This window comes from Pteronotus mesoamericanus, unplaced genomic scaffold (genome assembly GCF_021234165.1).
Source record: "Pteronotus mesoamericanus isolate MK-2021 breed Mesoamerican mustached bat unplaced genomic scaffold, CSHL_Meso_final contig_221, whole genome shotgun sequence".
NCBI lineage: Eukaryota > Metazoa > Chordata > Mammalia > Chiroptera > Mormoopidae > Pteronotus > Pteronotus mesoamericanus.
The window spans coordinates 12,179,153-12,201,000 of record NW_026555092.1 but is presented as its reverse complement, the minus strand read 5'-3'; the positions used below and the strand labels follow the sequence as shown (position 1 = coordinate 12,201,000).

The following is a 21,848-nucleotide window of genomic DNA, read 5'->3' as shown; positions in this document are numbered from 1 at the left end:
TTAAAAAAATGATTAAAAAATTTAAATTTAATTCCGGGTCCACCCCAAAGAGTATCTCTGCTTTACTGAGACCCTAGAGGCATTGGATTCTGGTTGCCTCAGACATTGATTTCAAAGAGAAATGAAAACAATGGCTGGACATATGATTGGGCAGAATCTTCATTTTGTGACACTATTTGTTACTTGGTACTTTGACCAATTTCTCATTGATAAATCTCAATCGTCCATATGAAATTTATTATCTATTTTTAATTTGAATTAGAACCTTTAACTTCCATACTTTAAAAGCAAAAGATTCTTGAGGCTTAATCAGCAATGTAAAAACCTAGAGTACTATCTTTGATGGGTAAAGAAAAATAAAATTCAACTAGTAGTAGGTGACATTCGTATAAGCCTTGACCATTGTACCTTAGTTGAAATAAATTATTTTGACTGACGTGGAAAATTATAAACTGAAATGTACCATTTTTAAAAGGAGGAAAAAGTCTAAATATTTTCCTTTTGTGAAGGTATATATATATAGAGAGAGAGAGAGAGAGAGAGAGAGAGAAGGAAAGGGGAGGGGAGGGGAGGAGAGAGGAGGAAAGGGAAGGGACTGGAAGTGATGGGACAAGAGAGGGGAAGAGAAGAAGGGCGGGGAGGGGAGAGGGATTTTATTCCTCCTGGGAGTCAGCTTAGGTTTCACTAATCACAGTATCATTTCTAACACTGCCACTGATCAAGAATGTTAGTATAAGCAGGATTTTTTTTAAAAAAAAACAAGATTTTTTGTAGAAAATTCTCACTTTCACATTTCTGTAGTACTGATTTTACCAAGTTTTCTTTGCTTATTTTTTGACTTCTGCAGAATCACAAAAGTGCTTTACATGATCAAATGGGAGAGAAACAAGAATATAAAGACTGACTCCAGAGTCCGAGTTACACCACCATCCTTGACACAGCCTCCCAACTGTTATGACTGTAGCTTTGAAGCATCCATGAGTTCTCAAAATGAAAAAGATTAAAATTTTAGAGATAAAAAAGCCAAAACAAAGATGCCAAGCCAATGAAGCTTGACTGATAACTCATAAAAGATAATTTTTTTAAAGGCAAAAGACTTTTATAAAACAAGAAACAGACTGAAGGAGGAACAGAGAAAAGTAAAGAGAGATACAAAAGGTAATTTAAGTGGCAAGTTACTGTTTGGGGCAACCTATCGTTAAAAGTATTCAATAGGGGAACATGTACGATGATGAGTTAAGCAAATAATTTAACTCAGGTTTTATGATACTGAATAAAAATTATGCAGAGCTGTCAGTTAAGCTTGTTGGCAAAACATCACTATCAAATTTTACATGGCAAGACTACAGAATATTCCAGCTAAAACCATGTGGCTGGCTTCATCCACTTCATAAAAACCATCACCCCTGGTAAATTCAGGTTAGCCCCTGAAAACACTCACCAAATTCCTAGAACAAGGGTCTCTAATTCCTGGCCTATAATCCCTCTAATTACTTCAAATGTATTACTGGCACTCTGAGTGTTCACCTTTTTCTTAAATACTGAGATCCTCTGCCAGCCATTTCTACTTAATGGCAACTCGGCTTTTATCTCCCTAGACCTTAAGTCTGTCACGACCCAGTTTCTCACGAGGTCTATCATACTAAAATCCATTTTAGTATAAACATACAAGTAAACATTAGGCAGTGGTGGGCCATCAGAGAACCTCATTTGGAATACTAGTATAGGACTGTAGAAGGCCAGGAGTCCCTATGCTAGAAGGTAGAGATGAATCTTTATCATGTGCCTTCCAAAACCCCCAGTACATTCCTACTAGAATTCCTTTTAGACTCTCTTCTAGGAAGAGAAATAAATTAACAGGTTACAAACAGGAAGAATTCCATAGAAGAATATTTTTTTTTCTGAGAAACTTGTTAAAAGATAAAATATATATATATATTTTTAGATTTATTTATTGATTTTTAGAGCGAGAGAGAGGAAGGGGAGAGAGAGAGAAACACCAGTTGGCCGTTCCACTCATTCATGCACTCCCTGGTTGATTCCTGAACATGTCCCCACCGAGGACTGAACTTGTAACCCTGGTGCATCAGGACAACACTCCAACCAACTGAGCTACCTGGCCAGGGCAAAAGGTAAAATATTAAGAAATAAAGGGCATCTTTATTTCTGTGAAAATAACCAGTACTGAAGAGGTTGAGGTACCCTTTTTCAAAACTGCTAAAAGTAAAAATCCCTATTGCTAAAACAAATAAAGACTATCCTGATATTAAATTGAAAGTAGAATGGCAGCACCCTTTGTTACCTTGATGTTTCATGTTCTTAATGTTATTTAGGGGAAAAAGAGGGGGTTCTAACACTAGCCTTGAATCCTGCTCATCTCCTTATTGTTTGGTGTAGTAAGTGTCAGACTCCACTTAAATAAATATAGCAGCTACAGTATTATAAATGTATGGTCCTCAATGCCAGTAACTTGAGACTATAGTCTAACAACATGTATCAGCACTTTACATGGACTCATTTGCTATCCAGGATACACATTAAACTCCCAACTCTTCTTTGCATGAACACCAATTACACCAGTTGCTGGATCTGACATTTTAAAGTCACTCGTATACTGTACATCACAGAAAACAGCAGACCGAAACTTAGAATTCATAGTATAGTTAGTGAGCAAGGGCGGGAACAGAAAGGTCACTCTTGAGTTTCATGGCCATCACATTCAGAACAATCTTTTTTAAAAAATAAAAAAGATCAGGAATTCTATACCAGAAGTGCAATAATAATTAAAACAAAATTCAAAAAGTATTTACCTCTTAGTCTTTTATCTTAAAATCCTAAGTACAATGTTTCTTCTAATTAAGTGTGACATACTAATTTGTTAGTAAGCAAAATAGAAATATACTATACATACTCTTTCAAGTTAACCAACCTTAAACTAATAATGTTGAAACTGTTAGAAACCGTAAAAAAGAACTCACTTCAAAGGTAAAGCTTTATATTTTAAAAATATTTTTTTTCCTTTGTAAAAGTCCTTCCAAATAGATTTAAATTATGGGCTTCATTCTAGTGCATGTGAAACTAAGTAGCTAAAAGAAAAGTAGGTAAAGCAGTAAACAGGTATATCTACAGTTCTTCCCTGGGCCCTAAAGTTTCCCACATGAACCTGTGTAACTCCCACTGATAAAGGAAGATGTTTTACTCATACTGAGCAAGCACACAGCAAACACGTTTTTACCACCTAGAACACACTTTTCTTCTCTTGCCCATGTTGCTGACTACTCTATTCAGTGAAATTTCAACATAAGAAGAAATACATGCTTTATAGGATTTTTTTTGAGAAGGGGGTAGGGTTGGGAGAAAAAATGTATATACTATACTATACAAATATTACCTCATGTAAAGAGCTTTGAAACAGTGTTGTAAATTGCATTTCAGACACTTCAATATAATAAACATACAAAATACAGTACTTTCTTAGTTTTCTGACAGAGGGACAAAAGATTTCATAATTGTTGGAGGACATGGGCTCAGATTTTAGGCTCAAAATACAGTAAACTGGCAGTAAGAGTGGATTATAGGTAAGAGAGAAACTGTAGAGCAAATCCATTTGTTTTCAAGAACAGATAAAATTTTGAAAGGTTAGTAACAATGCCCACTGGAAACAATCTGTAATAGTTATACTCTGAACCAGTGCAAATGAATATTAAAATGCAATTTTCATGAGTTACAAAGTGCAAAGCTCCCCTGAATCCAATGTTACTGGTGAACTTGGTTTTGACAGCTTTATAGTACTTTTTAATACCTTAAAGTGAAATAAATAAAAGAAAATTTTGCAAAACTTTCTCCCAAATTTCAGTAATTTAACTCATTTGAAATAATCAAAGACCTAACTTCCTCTGTCACCATAACCCTAATTTTAAAAGGAAAGTTACACTGGTGATAAATTAGCAAAAATATTTTCTAAAATATCACATTTTCCTGATTCATTTTAGTAAATGAAAACAGGCACCTAACCAGTATGATTCTTCCATAAACATGATTTATTTTCAAAGAATTTAGGTGTCTTCTAATTTTTAATCTATTCATGATCATTTAAGTCAAAGTTCAATTTTGTGTTTAATATTCAAGGTCAGACTGGCTTTAGACTTGAAAATTAAAAAACTTTCCTTCTGAAATTAAGGCTGTATCACTCGGCTTTTTTCAAATCACGGAGGTGCCTGTTTCTAACACTATTTGTGGTAGAGATGTCAGACAGACACAGCTTTCCTATAAAACTGCTTATTGCACGAAAAGATAGCAAAAACAGGTTGTCAGTTCTTAAAATAAACATGATTATATTTCTATAAAAGATGTTGCCAATACCATTCTATAATCATTAAAGCACTATTCTAATAAATATAAAAGAAAAGGAAGCTATACTTCAAAATACATACATATATGTTTATATATACACAAACATATATATAAAAATATATATATGAAAATCACATTAAGGTATGAGAGGCAGCAAGTAAACTAGCAAAAAAACAAAAACAAAAACAAAAACAAAACTCCATCTTTTTCTCCCTCCAACTTCAGAGGTCTCAACCCTACAGAGTTCTAATCATTTAAAATATTTACCCTTTAAAAAATCCTTTAAGGGATCTCCATGGGTATAACCCATAGAAACAGAAGAGTTCAGAATGCATATCACTTATAGAAAGAAAGAGTTATAACTTCTGACAAGGTTTTATATTTATAGCAGCTTTAACAAACTCACTGAAGAAAAAAGAAGAGGTTGCTGCTGCTTATGTACACATTGCACAAATGGCAAATGTAAATTCAGAGGGGGCAGACACAGACTCTCACAAAAACATATATATACACACACACACATACATAAAATAATTTTGCTCCTTAACAAAGCAATATCAAGAGTTTTGGACTCAGTATTGTGTATGAGACAAGAGACAGGAATGGGCGTACAAAATAAAAACAAAAGTCTACTTTGCCATGCTTCATATTCAAATGAATCAGATACGGACATTTGAATGTTACTGGTAGCATTAAGGAAAAAAAAATTGTAGGTGATAAGGCGGGGAGGTAGAGTGAGAAATAAAAGTGGTGGTGAGAGGACAATAAAAGGGAAAGAAATTTCCCAATGGAATGAACTATAAAATATATATAAAGAACATATATATCTAGTATCAACGTAGATCCAGATATATATGTATATGAAGTATACATGTATATACTTAAAGTATACACAGATACTTTTTACAAGAATACATGAATGCACATTAAATTTTTTGCACACATAATTATGAACAATCACTGATTATTCATGTTGGTGTGTTTTTTAAAAATCATCATTTACCTTTTCTTTACTTTTTTTGCAAAGATAGTTGTGCTGCCAAGCAACTTGAGGTAAAGGCATTAAAAGGGTTAGACTACAAGAAAGTGAAATCAAAACAATGGCGATACTTCCTACAGGAGACCGCACAAAAAAGCAGTTGGCTGGTTTCATATTGCATAATGGTGCTGTGTTCCTTGATGAAGTAAACAATCTTCCTTGTATCAACATAAAAATCAGACCCTGGTCCCCACAGTGTTGGTTTCTGTATGGCTGGAGGCATCCCCGCTCTACAGACTCCATGGAAACATACGTTGTATGTCAATTCATCTTTCAGTTCTTCTTCTCAGAGAATATTCTTGGATTTTTTAAGCAAAGTACATTGTGCGTAAGGTATCTTGGTGAATCTGTACAGCCTTGGCAAGAGCTTGTGGATCTCGCCCATTGCTCTGTCCCGAAACGTGACTTCCTTCAGCACTGTAAGAGAATTGGCAATGAACACACAAACAAACTCTATTCTGAAAAACGTTATTTGTTGTAAAAAATTTCAAAAATATTAAAAAAAAATAGAGGCTGGTATAATTGTCTCCTACATGTTTATCATCCAGCTCCAGTTATTAACTCAAGGCCAATTTTATTTCTTTCACCTGCCCAGGATTATTTAGAAGCAAATCCAAGATATCCTTTAATTTTGTTGGTATATATCACTTTTATTAGCAATAATCTCTCCCTTGAGTTAATTTGGTAGAGCAAGTAAATCACTACGTCATTCTCTTACTAACAAGCCTAGACTGCACATTTTAATGGGAACCCTTATCACGAGCAGTCAGTTTTGACTACCATTGCTCTTCATATGGATCATTGACTCTAACAGCGTATGCAACTTTAATTCTAAATGGCAGGTCTTTATGGTAAACAGAGAGGCACATACTTGCATGGAAACGAAGAAATTTCCCAAGAAAATCATAACATGCAGGTCATACATGAATTTGGGTAAAAATCAGTTTTGTTATGCTTTTGTATTACCTGTCATGTTCCTTGTCTACGAGATGATATCTGGCCCTGAATGCCACCAGGTGAGCATAATACGCTGGTGCAGGTATAGAAACAGAACGTGTACAGCGCACGTAAGTGTGGCAGAGCTGGTAAGTTAGCAGCTGAAGTTCGTCTGCAGTAAAGCAGTTATCATCCCATAACACATGATAGTGTGAAGGACGGCTGGTACCCTACGGAGAAGACAATGACATATTCTGTTGATTTCTAAACTTCTAAATAAATATTCAGCACAGACTAAGTTATATAAAAAGCCAGGTTTCCACATTAGCAAAACATATTCTAATTTAATAATTGATTAAAAAAACATTTAGTTGCTTCTGGGTATACATGCAAAAAAAGTGAAAGCAGGTACTTGAACAGATATTTGCACACCTATGTTCAAAGCAGCACTGAATAGCCAAGAGGTGGAAGCAACCCAAGCATCCACTGATAGATGAAAGGATAAGCAATAAATGGTATATAACATGCAATGGAGTATTACTGAGGAAGGAAAGTCTTACACATACTACAACATGGATGAACCTTGATGACATTATAAATGAAGTAAACCAGTTACAGAAAGACAAATATTGTATGATTTACTGGTAAAAGGTACTTGGCATAGTCAAATTCATAGAGATAGAAAGTAGAATGGTGGGGCTGGGGAAAGGGGGATATGGGGAGTTAGTGTTTAATGGGGACAGAGTGTTGGAGAAAATTAAAAAATTCTTAAGATAAATGGTGATATGGTTGCATAATAATGTGTTTTTATTCCTGTATTATTATTTATTAATTATTATATTCTTTTTTTTTGTTGTTCAAGTACAGTTGTCTCCATTTTCCTGCCACCATTCTCCCCCACCCCCACCTCCCACCCTCAATCCTTCCCCTCTTTGGCTTTGTTCATGGGTCCTTTATACATGTTTCTTGATGACCCTTCCCCCACCCCCCGCATTACCCTTCTCTCCCTCCCCTCTGGTTACTGTCAGTTTGTTTTTTATTTCAATGTCCCTGGTTATATTTTGCTTGCTTATTTGTTTTGTTGATTAGGTTCCACTTAGAATGGTCAACATAAACAAATCAACAACTGCTGGCGAGGTTGTGGAGAAAAGGGAACCGTAGGACACTGTTGGTGGGAATCCAGACTGGTGCAGCCACTGTGGAAAACAGTATGGAATTTCCTCAAAAAACTAAAAATGGAACTGCCTTTTGACCTGGCAATTCTGCTGCTGGGATTATACCCTAAGAATCCCAAAACACCAATTCAAAAGAACCTATGCACCTCATGTTCATAGCAGCACTATTTATAACAGCCAACTGCTGGAAGTAACCTCAGTGCCCATCAGTAAATGAGTGGATCAAAAAACTATGGTATATTTATTTACCCGATGGAATATTATGCAGCAGAAAGAAAGAAGGAGCTCCTACCCTTCACGACAGCATGGATGAAACTAGAGAGCATTATACTAAGTGAAATAAGCCAGGCGGTGAAAGACAAGGTGAATGTACATAATGCACACTTAAAAATGGTTAAAATGATAAGTTGCATGTTATATATATTTTACCATAATAAAAACACCAGAACATCTAATTGAGTTCCTGTGTATTAGTTACTATGTTAGATAATAGAGATTCAAAGATTAACAAAGTCAAAGATTTCCTGGTTTGTTTTTTTAAAACAAAATTTATAGAGGACTAGAGACAGAACATCTACAATAATAAAACAACTAGTAAGTGGCTATAATACTGCCAGCACTTAGTCCTGTAAGAGAATACCAAGGGAAGTAATTGGAGTAAGCCTTGGTTCTTCACCAAATGGGGAGTGAGTGAGATTTGGCTTTTTTGTGGAGGTTAGGGTGAGGAGATACCAGAGAGGAGGAACCACCTTAACAAAAGCACAGGAGGCATAGCGTTTCATGGTGTATTTGGGGAATGACTAATAGACCCGTATGAACAAGGTATGGTATATGATGGGACAAAGAAGTTGAAAAGAATATTTGGCATTAGATTGAATGACATGTTTAAGAATTTGGACTTTCACTTGTAGGTGGCAGAGAAAGCACCACAGTTTTTTTGTTTGTTTGTTTGTTTGTTTTTACAGCAGAGTTTTTAGGTGTAATGAGATTGAGGTTTTATGAAAATAACATCAGTGATAATATGAAAGATGGATTAGAAACAGGAAGAGACCGAAAACAAAGGGAGCAGTTAGGAGGCTACTCCATTCATTCTGGCGTGAGATAATGAAGGAATGAAATAAGGAAATGGCAGTGGCAAAGGAGTAATGGAGAAAGGTTAGCTTGTATTTGTCTGTCAGACACTGTGCAAGATTTTGGGGATAAAATTCAAATTATTATCAAATCTACCTCCCCCAAATTATGTCTAGAATGCCTGTGTAACACATTGTCCAGTTACACATATTCAATATTACTAAACACTTACTACACGCCATGTCCTGTAACAGGTGCCAGCCACACAGTAATGAATAAGACACACATTCCAGAGATGAGACAGGTAATACAGAAATAAAACCATCAGAAAATGGGCTATACAGAGAATTAAAGTTTTTGGTTAAATACACTGGGGAAATATTCCTGTTTTGAAGATGCACTTGCATTATCAGTGGTATCCAAAAGTTCCAAAGTAAAAAATCTTGTTTAACTAGCATTTTCAAAATTCATTTGAACAGAAAACCTTTTTCTTTCATCTGTGGTAATTATTAAAAAGTCATAGTAGCAGTGTCCCTTGGGATACATGGAGGGAAACACTAGGCTTCAACATGTACTCCAAAAATATAGAGTTTAGAAGTCCTTTTAACTTTGTTTTTAATTACCCGCCATGAAAATGTACAACATCAACTGTAAAGATGAGCAGATATAAGAACACAGATAAATGAGTGGGACAGTAATTTTAAAGCTGTAAAACTGGGGTTAGTGTATGTGAAATGTATAGACACAAAGCTTTAAGATACAACTGTAGAGTAAGGTACATCTTCCTGAGATTTCTATTTTAATCAATGGCAAGTAGCCTAAAGCAGTTTTGGGCTCCATTCTCTCAGACATCCTGGGAATACAGATTCACTCTCTGCTGCTGGGAAGTTTAAGAAGCACTGACTCAAACAGAAATAAGCCCTTCTCAAAGTATGAAAGGGGAAGAAATTTATTTATTAAAAGTTTCATCTAATTTCACATGGAAACAATTTGAAGTGCAGAGAAGGGTATTTCTTTCTCCTTTTTCTGAGATTAAAAACAGGTATACAGCCCTGGCTGGTGTGGCGCAGTGGACTGAGTGCTGGCCTGCGAACCAGAGGGTTGCTGGTTTGGTTCCCAGTCAGGGCACATGCCTGGGTTGCGGGCCAGGTCCCCAGTAGGGGGCACATTGATGTGTCTCTCCCTCTTTTTCTCCCTCTCTTCCCCTCTATCTAAAAATAAATAAAATCTTAAAAAAAAAAAGGGATACCTGTTAATGGAAGTTCCTCAATTAAAACATTTCACCCAAAGTGTTGGCTTACCTGTATTCCAGCGTGGCTACAGAGGTAAAAATCAAACTCATATGGGTGTGTAATATCTGTATCAACTGTTGTTCCAGCTGGGATATTGCCACTTCGTCCAACCTGGATTTGTTTGATTAAAATGTAAACAAGGCAAATATAAAAAATGTGTCTGAAAGCACTTTTAAAAATGTATAAATATATATGCTAATCCCACAATTCACTACTTTCTGCTTGAAATATTACTTAAGCAGGCATTAAGAGAAGACCTTATTCTAGTCCTTGTTACTATTCCTAAAATGTTACTCAAAGTGAGAGATGATAAACAACAAAGAGTTATTAGTTTCTACTACATGCTTAGCTGGTAGTTGATCCCATTATGGGTGGACGACTTAGAATTTTATTTTTCAAGTTACTTTAAGTGCTCTAATTTATGGTACTTGTGTATAACATGTACTCTTGTATGTGTAATTTATGAAAATTAGCATTCTCCTTGCAGAACACTGTACTTTGAGAGAAAGAATGCTGACAGCAATATCAACAATAGTCACCATTTGTTAACCATTTTTATTTGTCAGGTACCTTACATACATTATTTCTAATCCTGATATCCTGCAAGTTAGGTATTATTCCCATTTGTTAGGGGAAACTAAGGCTAGGGAATATAAAATAATTTGCCCACTAGCATACAATAAAGGGCAGAGCTGGGGGTCTAACACAGAAGTGACTGCAAAGGCCACTTCTTTTATTTTATACTAGCAGTTTCAACATCTTGCAAGGAAACAGACGCCATGATTTTCTCTAAGTAGGTATGTGAATGAAATGGTTCAAAATAATGAGACAGCTCCTAATAAAACACTTTCAAGTACATACGAAGTCTACTCGGAAAATGTCCAGCCCTTGTTAATATGATGAGAACGGTCTGAGAGATATCCATGCAACCTGGCAGTCAAGGAGGTTGGACTGGAATGCGCATGCGCGAACAATGACAACTTCATTGTACCATTCAGTGGTGGTAGTAGATGCTGTTGAATGAGCATGTGTACTGTGTGGCTGTTATATTCAAAATGACTGAGAGTAGAGCAACGAATCTGCATCAGATTTTGTGCTAAGCTTGAACATTCCTCTGTGGACACTATTCAGATGATTCAGAAGGCCGCAGCTATGGGCAACTGGTGACTAGCAGCTTCATCAAGACAACACGCCTGCTCATGCATCACATCTCCCATCTCATGCAGAGTTTTTTCATGAAACATCAAGTCACCCAGGTGACTCAGCCCCCTACAGCCCAGATTTGGCGCCTGCGACTTCTGGCTTTTCCCAAACTAAAATTACCTTTGAAAGGGAAGAGATTTCAGACTGGATGGGATTCAGTAAAATTCGATGGGACAGTTGATGGCAACTGGGAGGACCATGTGAGGTCCCAAGGTGCCTACTTTGAAGGGGACTGAGGTGTCACTGTCCTATGTACAGTATTTCTTGTATCTTCTTCAATAAATGTCTTTATTTTTCATAGTACATGGCTGGATACTTTCTGGATAGACTTCATATACCTCCACCCCCTTCCTAATTATAAAAATACATATTCACATTATAAAATACAGAAAATAATTCTGTGAATTTTTAAGAAAGCATTGTTTAAAAGTTAGTTTGCAAGGATTTCCACTAATCACTCTAGCAAGTCCCTAGCTTTTTAAAAAACTAATTTTTAGAAGATATTTTAAAAAGAGAATGTACCTTTTTTCTTTTAACATTTAAGGACATTATGAATAGAAAGAAAAAAAATTTAAAACTGAGTTTCTTCACAACAAAAAAGCATGAATGGGATTTTGAACATTTGGAATGTTACTAGAAATTCTAGGAAGTTAAATAATTTTAAATATTAACCTATTTTGATAGTTCTATACTCATAATCTGCTTTGTTGAGATCTGCTACTATATAATAGAAACTTTGCTGTTGGCAGAGAGCCTTTGTTTAAGTGCTGTACGAACTATGTTAGATAAGCTTAGCTTATGCTAGTATTACAACAAATGTAAGATTACCCTTTCTGTCCTATCAGCACAAAATAGCCGAGTGTGATGTCTCTTCTGAACTACAATGTAGGTTATTCCAGGTTGATAGTCTTTTTCCAAACTGATGCAGGCTTCTCGAATTGCTAGTAGTTCATAATACAATACCTAGAGAAGATGAAATGGAAAGATTTCATATAGTCAGCTATTCTCTTACACAGACTTCAAACTAAGATAATTGCTTAGTCTCAGTATTTTTAAAAACTATTTATTTATTTTTATAGAGATAGGAAGGAAGGAAGAGAGGGAGAAAAACATTGATGTGTGAGAGAAACATCAATCAGCTGCCTCTCATACACCCCAACAGGGGACTTGGCCCGCTACCCAGGTATGTGCCCTGACTGGGAATTGAACCTGCAATCTTTCAGTTTGTGGAATGACATCCAACCCACTGAGCCACATCAGTCAGGGCAATCTTAGTATTTCTTAATCTCATCTGTTTCATCTAATAGTTCTTAACTATTATTAGAGCATGGTCTTTGAAATCAAGGATGGTCTTAGCAATCTAGGCTTTCACATCCATAGGAAACATTTTAAAAGGGAAATCTCTAAGGAAGCAAGAAATTCTGATTTTAGGAACGCTCAACTTAATTAAGGCTTCTAACTTCTGAACTAGACACCATATTATAAACACAGTATCTGATTTAACCATAGTATGATGAGATACCAGGCAACCAACCTGCCTAAACTGTCCCTCTGAAACACCATCCCGATAAAAGATGATACGAGTAGGTTTGAACCGAGTTGACTTATAAAATTGAATGAGAAGTTCTCGGACCATGGAGGCCAAGTCCTGGATGATCTCCTGTCGGGGTCTTTGAACTCTTACTGTAGCACAGTATCTGCTTGGGTGGGCATCCATACTCCCTACAACCTAAGTAGGAAAAGTAAAGAAAAAGAAAAATTAAGATAATCAAAACTACATGAATATGAACTTACTGTAATAAAAAAATTGAAAGCAAGTACATGGGTTTCATTTAAATTTGTATTTTATTATAACCTTACTATTTACCACCGTTCATTTGGAGAGTATAAAAAATAGATCATTCCCAGTGAAGAACAAAATAAAAGGCCCAGTACAGGGTCAAAAATTATTTCCCTATAAGAAGGCTGCACTTCTCATTTAACAATTAGATTCTAATTTTTGGATGTTGTTAGTAGACCTAATGATTAGTAAGGGGAAAAAAGACAAAAAGATGTACATAAAGAGAGTAAGAGAAAGAAGATAAGTAAAAAAGAGGATCCATTCAAACTTTTGATTTCTCTTTATATCTTTCCCACTTTTAGCAAACCACACCAAAAACCATACTAAAGACTTCGACATCACCTTAGAACTGTTATGTTTCATAAATGTTAAAAGAATTTTACCTCTCTTACTGCAATGTCCTAGACCAGAAGGCTTGAATCCATAGTCAAGCTTTACTGTGATGTATTTGTGTTTTCTATCTGGTCCTTAGGGAAGCTACTTCTTGTTAGATATATCTTACTGCTTTGAAACCAAAATACAGAAAATTCTTACATTTTTCTTTTGTTTTACATTAGGAAATAATCAAGAGTTTTTACAAAAATGAGCCAGAACTTGCCTACTTATTTATATGCCTGAGGTTATTTATATAAGCTTTTCTTCATGTTCTATATGAAAAAAACCAAAAAACAAACAAAAAAAACCAAACAAACGAGAAAAACACAAACCAAAATCTTCTATCTTCCCCCTGCATGGTATCCCCATTAAAAAAAAAAAATCTATACCCCTTCTGACTGCACAAAAAAATCTCACAAAATCTTCCTAGCCTCATAGGCTGCTATACTGATTTTCAATTCCTTGCATTTCTCAACATTCTCCAAACACACTAGGTTTTGGCAATCTAAATTTTAATTTATGTTGCAATCAAGGTAATATCTATTATACTATGTAGCATTTATTACTTATATTTGTTTCATACACTAGTCTTCAAGTTCTTGGGAAAATAAGCCATACAGCAAAAAGAATCAGTTAATAAAATCTATTTCCAAGATCTCTGATAATCATAAAAGTGGGTATTTCATAGAAATAGGTTTAGTAGAAAAGTACAGTGACTACCCAGAAGTCCAAAAGAATTCCAATATGCTTAAACTCTCTTTGAAAATGACCTCAAAATAGCAAATCCAAAGTAAGTCTTTTGAATTTCTTTTTTTTCTTTTATAAGTTATTTTATCTTTTATAAGAACATTTTTATGAATATCAAGTGACTCACTACCATCTCTAGGACACTGAAATTAAACAATTCATGCATAACTATAAGAATATAAAGCAACATAATTTATTAATAAACAAAAATCAATTTTCTTCACTAATGAAAATAGCTTTTGAATAATATGTAAAATTTTTAATGTTATTAGCATTTTCAAAGATAAGTAAGGTTTATCAGATTGTTGAAACTTAAAATTGATGGAAAGATTATTATAAGGGATAATAAAAATATATAAAATCTTACAGCTTAATTTCTAAAATTTACTAAGTATTCCTAAAATATGTTGACATTTGAAAACACTGGCAGCTGTTAAAATGAAGCAATTTTCTTTTTCTAAGTTTTTCTTTCTTATTGTTGTTCAAGTACAGTTGTCTCCATTTCCCCCTCTTCCACTCTCCCCTGCGCCATAAAGGAAGCAATTTTCAAGCTGGGTAAAATATTATTTGGCTTTCTGTAGTTTATAAGAAATACACTTAAAAAGAACTGTCACAGAATGGTTACAGGCATAGAAGTGGGAAAAGCTATAGTAGGCAGATGTTAAAAGCAGGAGTGGTGGTATTACAAAGAATTCAAGTGCAAGGTATTAAAATGAACAAAGGTGGGAGATATTTTATATTGAAAAATTTCAATCCACCAATCTTATCTGTAATGCATCTTTTCCTTATCAAAGACACCACTGAAATACATAAGCAAGCTCTTTAAATTACAAAATGTAATTGAAAAGATACAAACATGGAGAGGTCAAAGAGACAAATTAAAGTAGGAAACAGAAGATTTGAGTAATATAATTAATAAACCTGATTTAATAGCTATATATGGAACCTGTAGCCCCAAACCAGAGCAGAATCATTCTTTTCAAAAACCTAAAGAACATATGAAGGTCTATATGTTCTATATAAGAACATTATATAGAACATTTGGTGTTTATAAAAGTTGGTTTCAAAGAAACTATCATTAAAATTCAAAAGCTGAAACCAAAATGTTGACCTTCTAAATTTTAGATAAGATAGATCGGCCTAAGGACACTCACAGCAGCAATAGAAGGCTTCTTCCCATCGCCAGCTGGTGGATGAGTGACATCTGCTCCCAAAAATATCACTGGTTGCTGGAACACAGAAGGTCTTAAACATATTTTAAAAAAGAGTTAGTTAATCCATTGTTTTCATTATCCATTCATCTGTTTCATGCTATTGTAACACAACTGCAAGTTGCTGACACAGCACAGAGGAGATTCTATACGGACAGCTTCATAGGCCTGGAATACTGACAGCTTTATTCTCTTAATTCATGAATCCCCCCTGGTCAATGAAGGAAAAGCTGTCACAGCGGGTCTATTCAATGCCTTATTTGGAGCAGTTCTCTGCCTTAAGTCATGGTGATGGTGGTTGCAAAAGGCAACTGCTGGCAGTGTTCTTCATAATAGGCATAAAATGTAAACTTCTTCATATTAATTCACCAATTTGTATTAATCTCTTTGAATCTACTTACATTTTTAGCTTATGTAAATCTCTTAAGGAGAAAAAAAATCATTAAACTATATACAGAAAGGGTTACTACTCCCCCTCCCATGGCCAAAAGTATAAATCTGAGTAACATGTAGTTACCATCCTAAAGTAGTTCACTTTATTTCTGAAACTGTAATCTTTTGAGATTCAAATGATTATTTCTTAGTTCTTGGGACTGTTGATAAAATTCTATATTCATTTCATTTATGAATTTCATCTCATATTTAATAGGGATAGGGAGTAGAGGCAGCATGGAAAACCAGGAAAAAAAGACCTTTTATGTTAAACATATATCCTTATTGTAATGCTTGTTTGTGTACATAATGGTCAAGATATTTAACATTTTAAAGCCCTGCTTGCTTCAACTATGAAAAGGAAACCTGCTGTTCAATTCCCCAGACAATAGCCTCTTCCCCTCCTGTTTCTAGCTCATTCTGTCTCATACTTCCTAATGGCTCTTAGACATGATGCTCCAACAGTAACATCTGTCGTCCCGTGGACTGCAGCAAGGATTGACATGGTTTACTTAACTGATCTACTGAACTGACATGTCCTCTCTGTTCCCCCAGACTCTACATAACATGAAGATGACTATCAAATAATGAACAAATTCTTCAAGCTAGGTTATCCAGTAAGAAATAAATAAAGCTCTCAATACTTTCTAGCTAGGCAAGAAGTATTTTGCATACTAAATGAAAATGGAGGTGGGAGGGGATTTTCACAACGAAATCTCTTAATCTTGCCAATCCAAACTCTTTTAATTTTTTGCCAAAATATCTACTTATCTCCCATGGCAGGAATCATCAAAGTTGTTTCTTAAGCAGATCTTAGATGTGGCAATATATAGAAAAATTAAAATATTAAAAAGTAATGAACATTTTATTAAGTGAATAACTTAACTTACCTCTGATGAGGTACAAGAATATTATTGATCCCTCCGAGTTTAACATTTATCTTTAGGCACAGGTTTGATAGAGTTTGAGGGGATGTTTTTATTACATTCTTGACTTGAACACACTGTGTAGCCATACCCAAAAGTGTATCTCCTACACGTTTCACCTCCGCTATGGAAAAAATGCAGATATCTCTAGTTAGAAAAAAGGTTGAACTTTACTGAGAATTAAATAGCTTCTGTGTTTCTCCCCTTGAAATACATCGCTGTATTACAAGGTAGCAAACATTACATCAATACTAAAACAATGCTGTTAAAATTTAATGTATACTGCTTTGAAGATCAGCTTAAGTATTTATTGATAATTTTCCCAATTGTTTTTTTCTTTGTCTAAGAATGTTTATTTTTACCAGCATAAAAGAACTATATGCCTGACAGGCATAGCTCAGTGGATTGAGGACCAGCTGGGAATCAAAGGTTGCTTGTTCAGTTCCCAGTCAGAACACTTGCCTGGGTTATGGGCCAGGTCCCCAGCTGCGCGGGCATTTGAGAGGTGACAATCTATGTTTCTCTCAAACATCGAAGTTTCTTTCCCTTTCTTTCTCCCTCCCTTTCCCTCTCTAAAAAATAAGTAAAATCTTAAAAAAAACTAGAACCACAATGACTGAAAAAGCATAAAGAAAAAAATGATATATAAACCCTTGTTAGCATTTTACTGTACTCTCTTCCAAGAATTTTCTCATTTATATGATTTTAATGCAGTTATAATCCTGTTCTCCAACCTTCAATTTAAAAATACAGCGGTATTACAGTGGAAAGAATAAAAAGCCCTTGTTTATTTCCCCTTCTCTGCTATTATAATTACCATAAACAATTCAGTATATATAACTTCCTATATATAAAATACATAGAAAGCATTTTAAAATAAAAATTGAGAACATACTATACATTGTTTTGTAACTTGCCATTTTCACTTAATAATACCATATGTTCTTATAGTTATCCTGTTTTTAAATGCCATAAGGTATCTAACCAGTCATACACTGACTTTTTAGCTTGTTCCAGCTCTCATTATTTCAAATGATGCTATGAATAATATCCTTGTATATTTTTTTTGTTTGGTTGTATAACTATAGCTTCAGAATAAATTTCTACAAGTAGAATTGAGGGGTCAAAGGTGTATATATATATATTTATACATTTTTATAGATACTGACAAATTGCCCTCCTTAAAGATTTATTCATTCATTCAACTAATATTTAACATGCACATAATACATGTTAGTATTGTGCGAGGTGCTGGATATACAATAGTGAGTTAACAGAGAAACTGTTGCTGTCTTTACAAAGCTTATAGTCAAAGAAATGGCATTAATTACAACTCAAATTTAACATTACAAATGTTGCTTTGAAAGCAACATAAAGTAGAGGTACAAGGTGCTATAAGACAATACAAGTGAAAGAATTAGACCTTGTAAAGGAGGTTAGGCAAAACTTTTCCCAAGGAAGGGACATTTGAGCTTAAATTCACAAGAGTGTGTATTTGCTTGGTGAAAGGTGGAAAGTGGGTTATGAGAAGCAATACAGGTAGAAGGAAGGGGATGAACAAAGAATTTCTGTGAGGGCAAAAAAGTATAAAGTGAGATGAATTCTGAAGAGGCAGAAAGTCATGGATTTGAGTATGCAGATCCTTAGAAGATTCACTTACATATTAATTTTATCAATTGCATAATTAAAAGTGATTAAAGTGGGGGTGATAGGAAAGGAGATACAATCAGATTCATATTTTAAAAAGACCCTGGATGCTGGTTATAGCTCCAATATGTAAAAAGGCTTACAAGTCATCGCTCCTGTCCTCACAAGGCAAAATCTACACAAACCGAAAAATCAATGACTTTTCTTAGATGTATCAGAGACCTGAGGTCACAGAACAAACTACCATCCCAGGACAGGTGAATACAGATAATCAGAGCCAAGGTAAGCTTATTACAAGCAGAAGCTGATGAAGCTAGTAACTAGTAGGAACAATTAAACAGTAAAACCCCCATAACTCAACAAGAACAAAATAAATAATCCATTAAAAAGTGGCCAAAGGACTGGAATAGTCTTTTCTTTGAAGAGGCCAACTAGCACATGAAAAGATGCTCTACATCACTATCATTAGGGAAATGCAAACCAAAAACACAATGAGATACTACTTTACACCCATTAGGATGACTTATAAAAAAAAGAAAAGGAAAATAAGTGTTGGTGAAGATGTGGAGAAATAGAAACCTTTGTGCATTGCTGGCAGGAATGCAAAACGGTGCAGCTGCTGAGGAAAACAGTATGGCAACTGCTAAAAACACTAGACATAGAATTACCATATGATGCAGCAATTTCAATTCTGGGAATACACCCAAAAGAAGTAAGAGGACTGGAACAAATAGCTGCATATTCACATTCAAAGCAGTATTATTCACAAAAGCCCAATGTTGGGAGTAATCCAAGTGTCCACTGATGGATGAAGAGATAAACAAAATGCAGTACACACATGCAATGTATTATTATTCAGCTTTAAAAAGAAAAAAAATTCTGACACATACTATGATATGTATAAACCTTGATGACATTATGCTAAATGAAAGAAACCAGTCACAAACATTGTATGATTCATCTATCATACAATAATAATAGTAACATGGGAAACTAGAATAGTCAAATGCAGAGATGGAAAGAATGGTAGTTGCCTAAGAAGAGGGAGGAATGGGAAGCTATTGTTTAATTGGTACAGAGTCTCAGTTAGGGATGATGAAAAGTTCTGGAGGTGATGGTGGTGATGGTTGTACAAGAATGTGAATATACTTAATGCTACTAAACTGTACACTTGTTAAAATGGTAAATTTTATGCCATATATATTATTCCACAGAGAGAATAAAATTCTGACACATGCAACAATGTGGATAAACCTTGATGACATTATGCTAAGTGAAATAAACCAGAAACAAATGGACAAATATTGTATGATTGTACTATATGAGTTACCTAGAATAGGTAAATTCATAGAGACAGAAAAGTAGAACAGAGGCTACCAGGGGTTGGTGGGAGGGGGAATTGGAAATTATTGTTTAATGGGTACCAAGTTTTTGTTTGGGATTATAAAAAAGTTCTGGAAATGAGTAGTGGTGATGGAAATGGATAATGGATAAGTGGTGATTCATAACAATGTATATACACTTAAAGCCACTGAATTGTATAGTTATAAATAGTTAAAGTGGTAAATTTTATGTTATGTATATTTTACCACCCATGCACACAACTTGTTTAAAAAAGTTAACCCAAGAATTCCCCCCTGAAAATAGCACATCAGAAGGAATGAAAACTGTGATTAAAGCCTGACACCAAGTGACTGACTTAAGAAGGCCAACGCCTCTGCTAATGTGCGACAAACACGGAGATCCTAGGGCTCAGGCAAAAGAGGGCAAAACTATATAAACAGTTGAAATACAGGTAGCTGCACTCAGGAACAAAAAATTAAATAAAAAAGAAGTGGCAAATGATGAGTCTTTCTATCAGAAAGACAAATGGGATAAAGGCTATGAAAGGACTGTTTTTTAAAAAAGAATTCCAGAAAGCTTTAACACTTGAAACTATGCGAGTCGTAATTTGATTTATAAATACACATTAAACCAGTTTTTAGAAGAATGAAGGAGAAATACTTTCTCAGAGAAATAAAAACTAAGGGAATATGTTGGCAGTAGATTTGCCTTACCAGAAGGATAGAAGTTTTTTAGAGACAAAGAAAATTATATAGGTCAGAGAAGAGGAAGTAAAATTAAAATAAACTCTTTTACATTTTTATTCCTAATTGAATAGGTAACTATTTAAAATAACAATAGTAACAATGTATTGGGTGATTATAGCTTATGGGTAGGTGAAATGAGTAACAGCAATGTTTTAAGGGACAGGAGGGAGGAATCAGGAATACTTCGTTATAAGGTATCTACACTATCTGTGAAGTGGTATAAAATTATTTGAAAGAGGACTTAGATTAATTGTAAGTGTATACTGCAAACTCCAGGGCAACCACTAAAGAAATTTTTTTCAAACAGCTATAATTGGCCATGGCGAGGTAGCTCAGCTGGTTGGAATGTTGCCCTGATCCACCAAGATTGCAAGCGCAATCCCTGCTCATGGCACATACAACAATCAACCAATGAATGCATAAATGGGTGGAGCAGCAAATTGGTCTCTTTCTCAAGTCAATATAAAAATAAAATAAAACAGGTATAATTGATATGATATGCTAAGAGAGGAAATGAAATAATTAAAAATGCTCAATTAAAACCAGAAAAGGCAGTAAAAGGGGAAGGTCAGATTACGAACCAACTGTGTATTGCCTTCAAAAAGCTGACTTTAAATATGAGGACTCATTAAGCCCTGGCAGGGTGGCTCAGCCGGTTGGAGCACCATCCCATATGCCAAAAGGTTGTAGGTTTGATCCCGGGTTAGGGCACATGCCTAAGTTTCAGGTTCAGCCCTGGTTGGGGCATGTATGGGAGGTAACCGAACCATGTTTCTCTCTCGCACTGATGTTTCTCTCTCTTTCTCCCTCTCCCCCTTCCATCCTCTCTCTCTAAAATCAATAAACATATCCTCAGGCTTAAAAAAAAAGAAATGTTCAAATATAAGGATATATTAAAAATAGAGCAAGACAGGAACGTATAGCACGCTAACACAATGAAAAGAAAACTGGAATAGCTGTATTAGTTTCACACAGGCAAACTTCAGAACTGGAAGAATTATCAGGGAGAAAGAGGGATATTACATAGTGATAAAAGGGTCAATTCTCCAAGAAGACATAAAAATCTTGAACATGTCTGTAAGTACATGTCTACATGTCTTTGTAGACCATTTAGTTTGTCCTACTGATTTGTCTTTTTGGAGTTAACAATACATGGTTTTAAACACTATAAGCTAAAAAATGTTTTAATTTTTGAAAGTTTTAGGATATGTTTTAGCATAATTTTAAAAGGAGTATCATATACTTGAGGAAAAATGCAATCTTAAGATATCCTTACCATACACTGGCGTCTTCCCTGGCAGGATGACGATGATGAGCTGCAGCCCAGAGTAGGTGTTCTTGAGGTGCCGGAACATGGGCTCCACGCTGTCTGCCCCCTGCGCATATTTGCAGAAGCAAGGCTGGCCCTGGATGGGCATCCCTGCATCCTTGGAAATCTTCCGCAGCTGGTCTGTGAAACCCCTAGAAGAAATCACTAAAAATAAAACCTTTGCCTAGTCAATACCTACAAA

The 21,848-nt window shown here is 35.1% G+C and overlaps 1 protein-coding gene across 1 annotated transcript in view; it reads right to left on the bottom strand.

Moving 5' to 3' along the window:
* Positions 1–5,250: 5,250 nt before the first annotated feature.
* LOC129069307 (protein argonaute-3) overlaps positions 5,251–21,848 on the bottom strand; it is a 94,862-nt gene continuing 78,264 nt past the window's right edge. Inside the window, exons 12-19 of the mRNA XM_054571965.1 lie at positions 21,614–21,798; positions 16,565–16,724; positions 15,186–15,276; positions 12,604–12,798; positions 11,898–12,032; positions 9,876–9,977; positions 6,359–6,558; positions 5,251–5,809 (exon numbers count right to left, since the gene is read on the bottom strand). Coding sequence (XP_054427940.1) covers positions 5,701–5,809; positions 6,359–6,558; positions 9,876–9,977; positions 11,898–12,032; positions 12,604–12,798; positions 15,186–15,276; positions 16,565–16,724; positions 21,614–21,798 — 1,177 coding nt within the window. The 3' untranslated portion in view covers positions 5,251–5,700. The remainder of the gene's footprint in view (positions 5,810–6,358; positions 6,559–9,875; positions 9,978–11,897; positions 12,033–12,603; positions 12,799–15,185; positions 15,277–16,564; positions 16,725–21,613; positions 21,799–21,848) is intronic.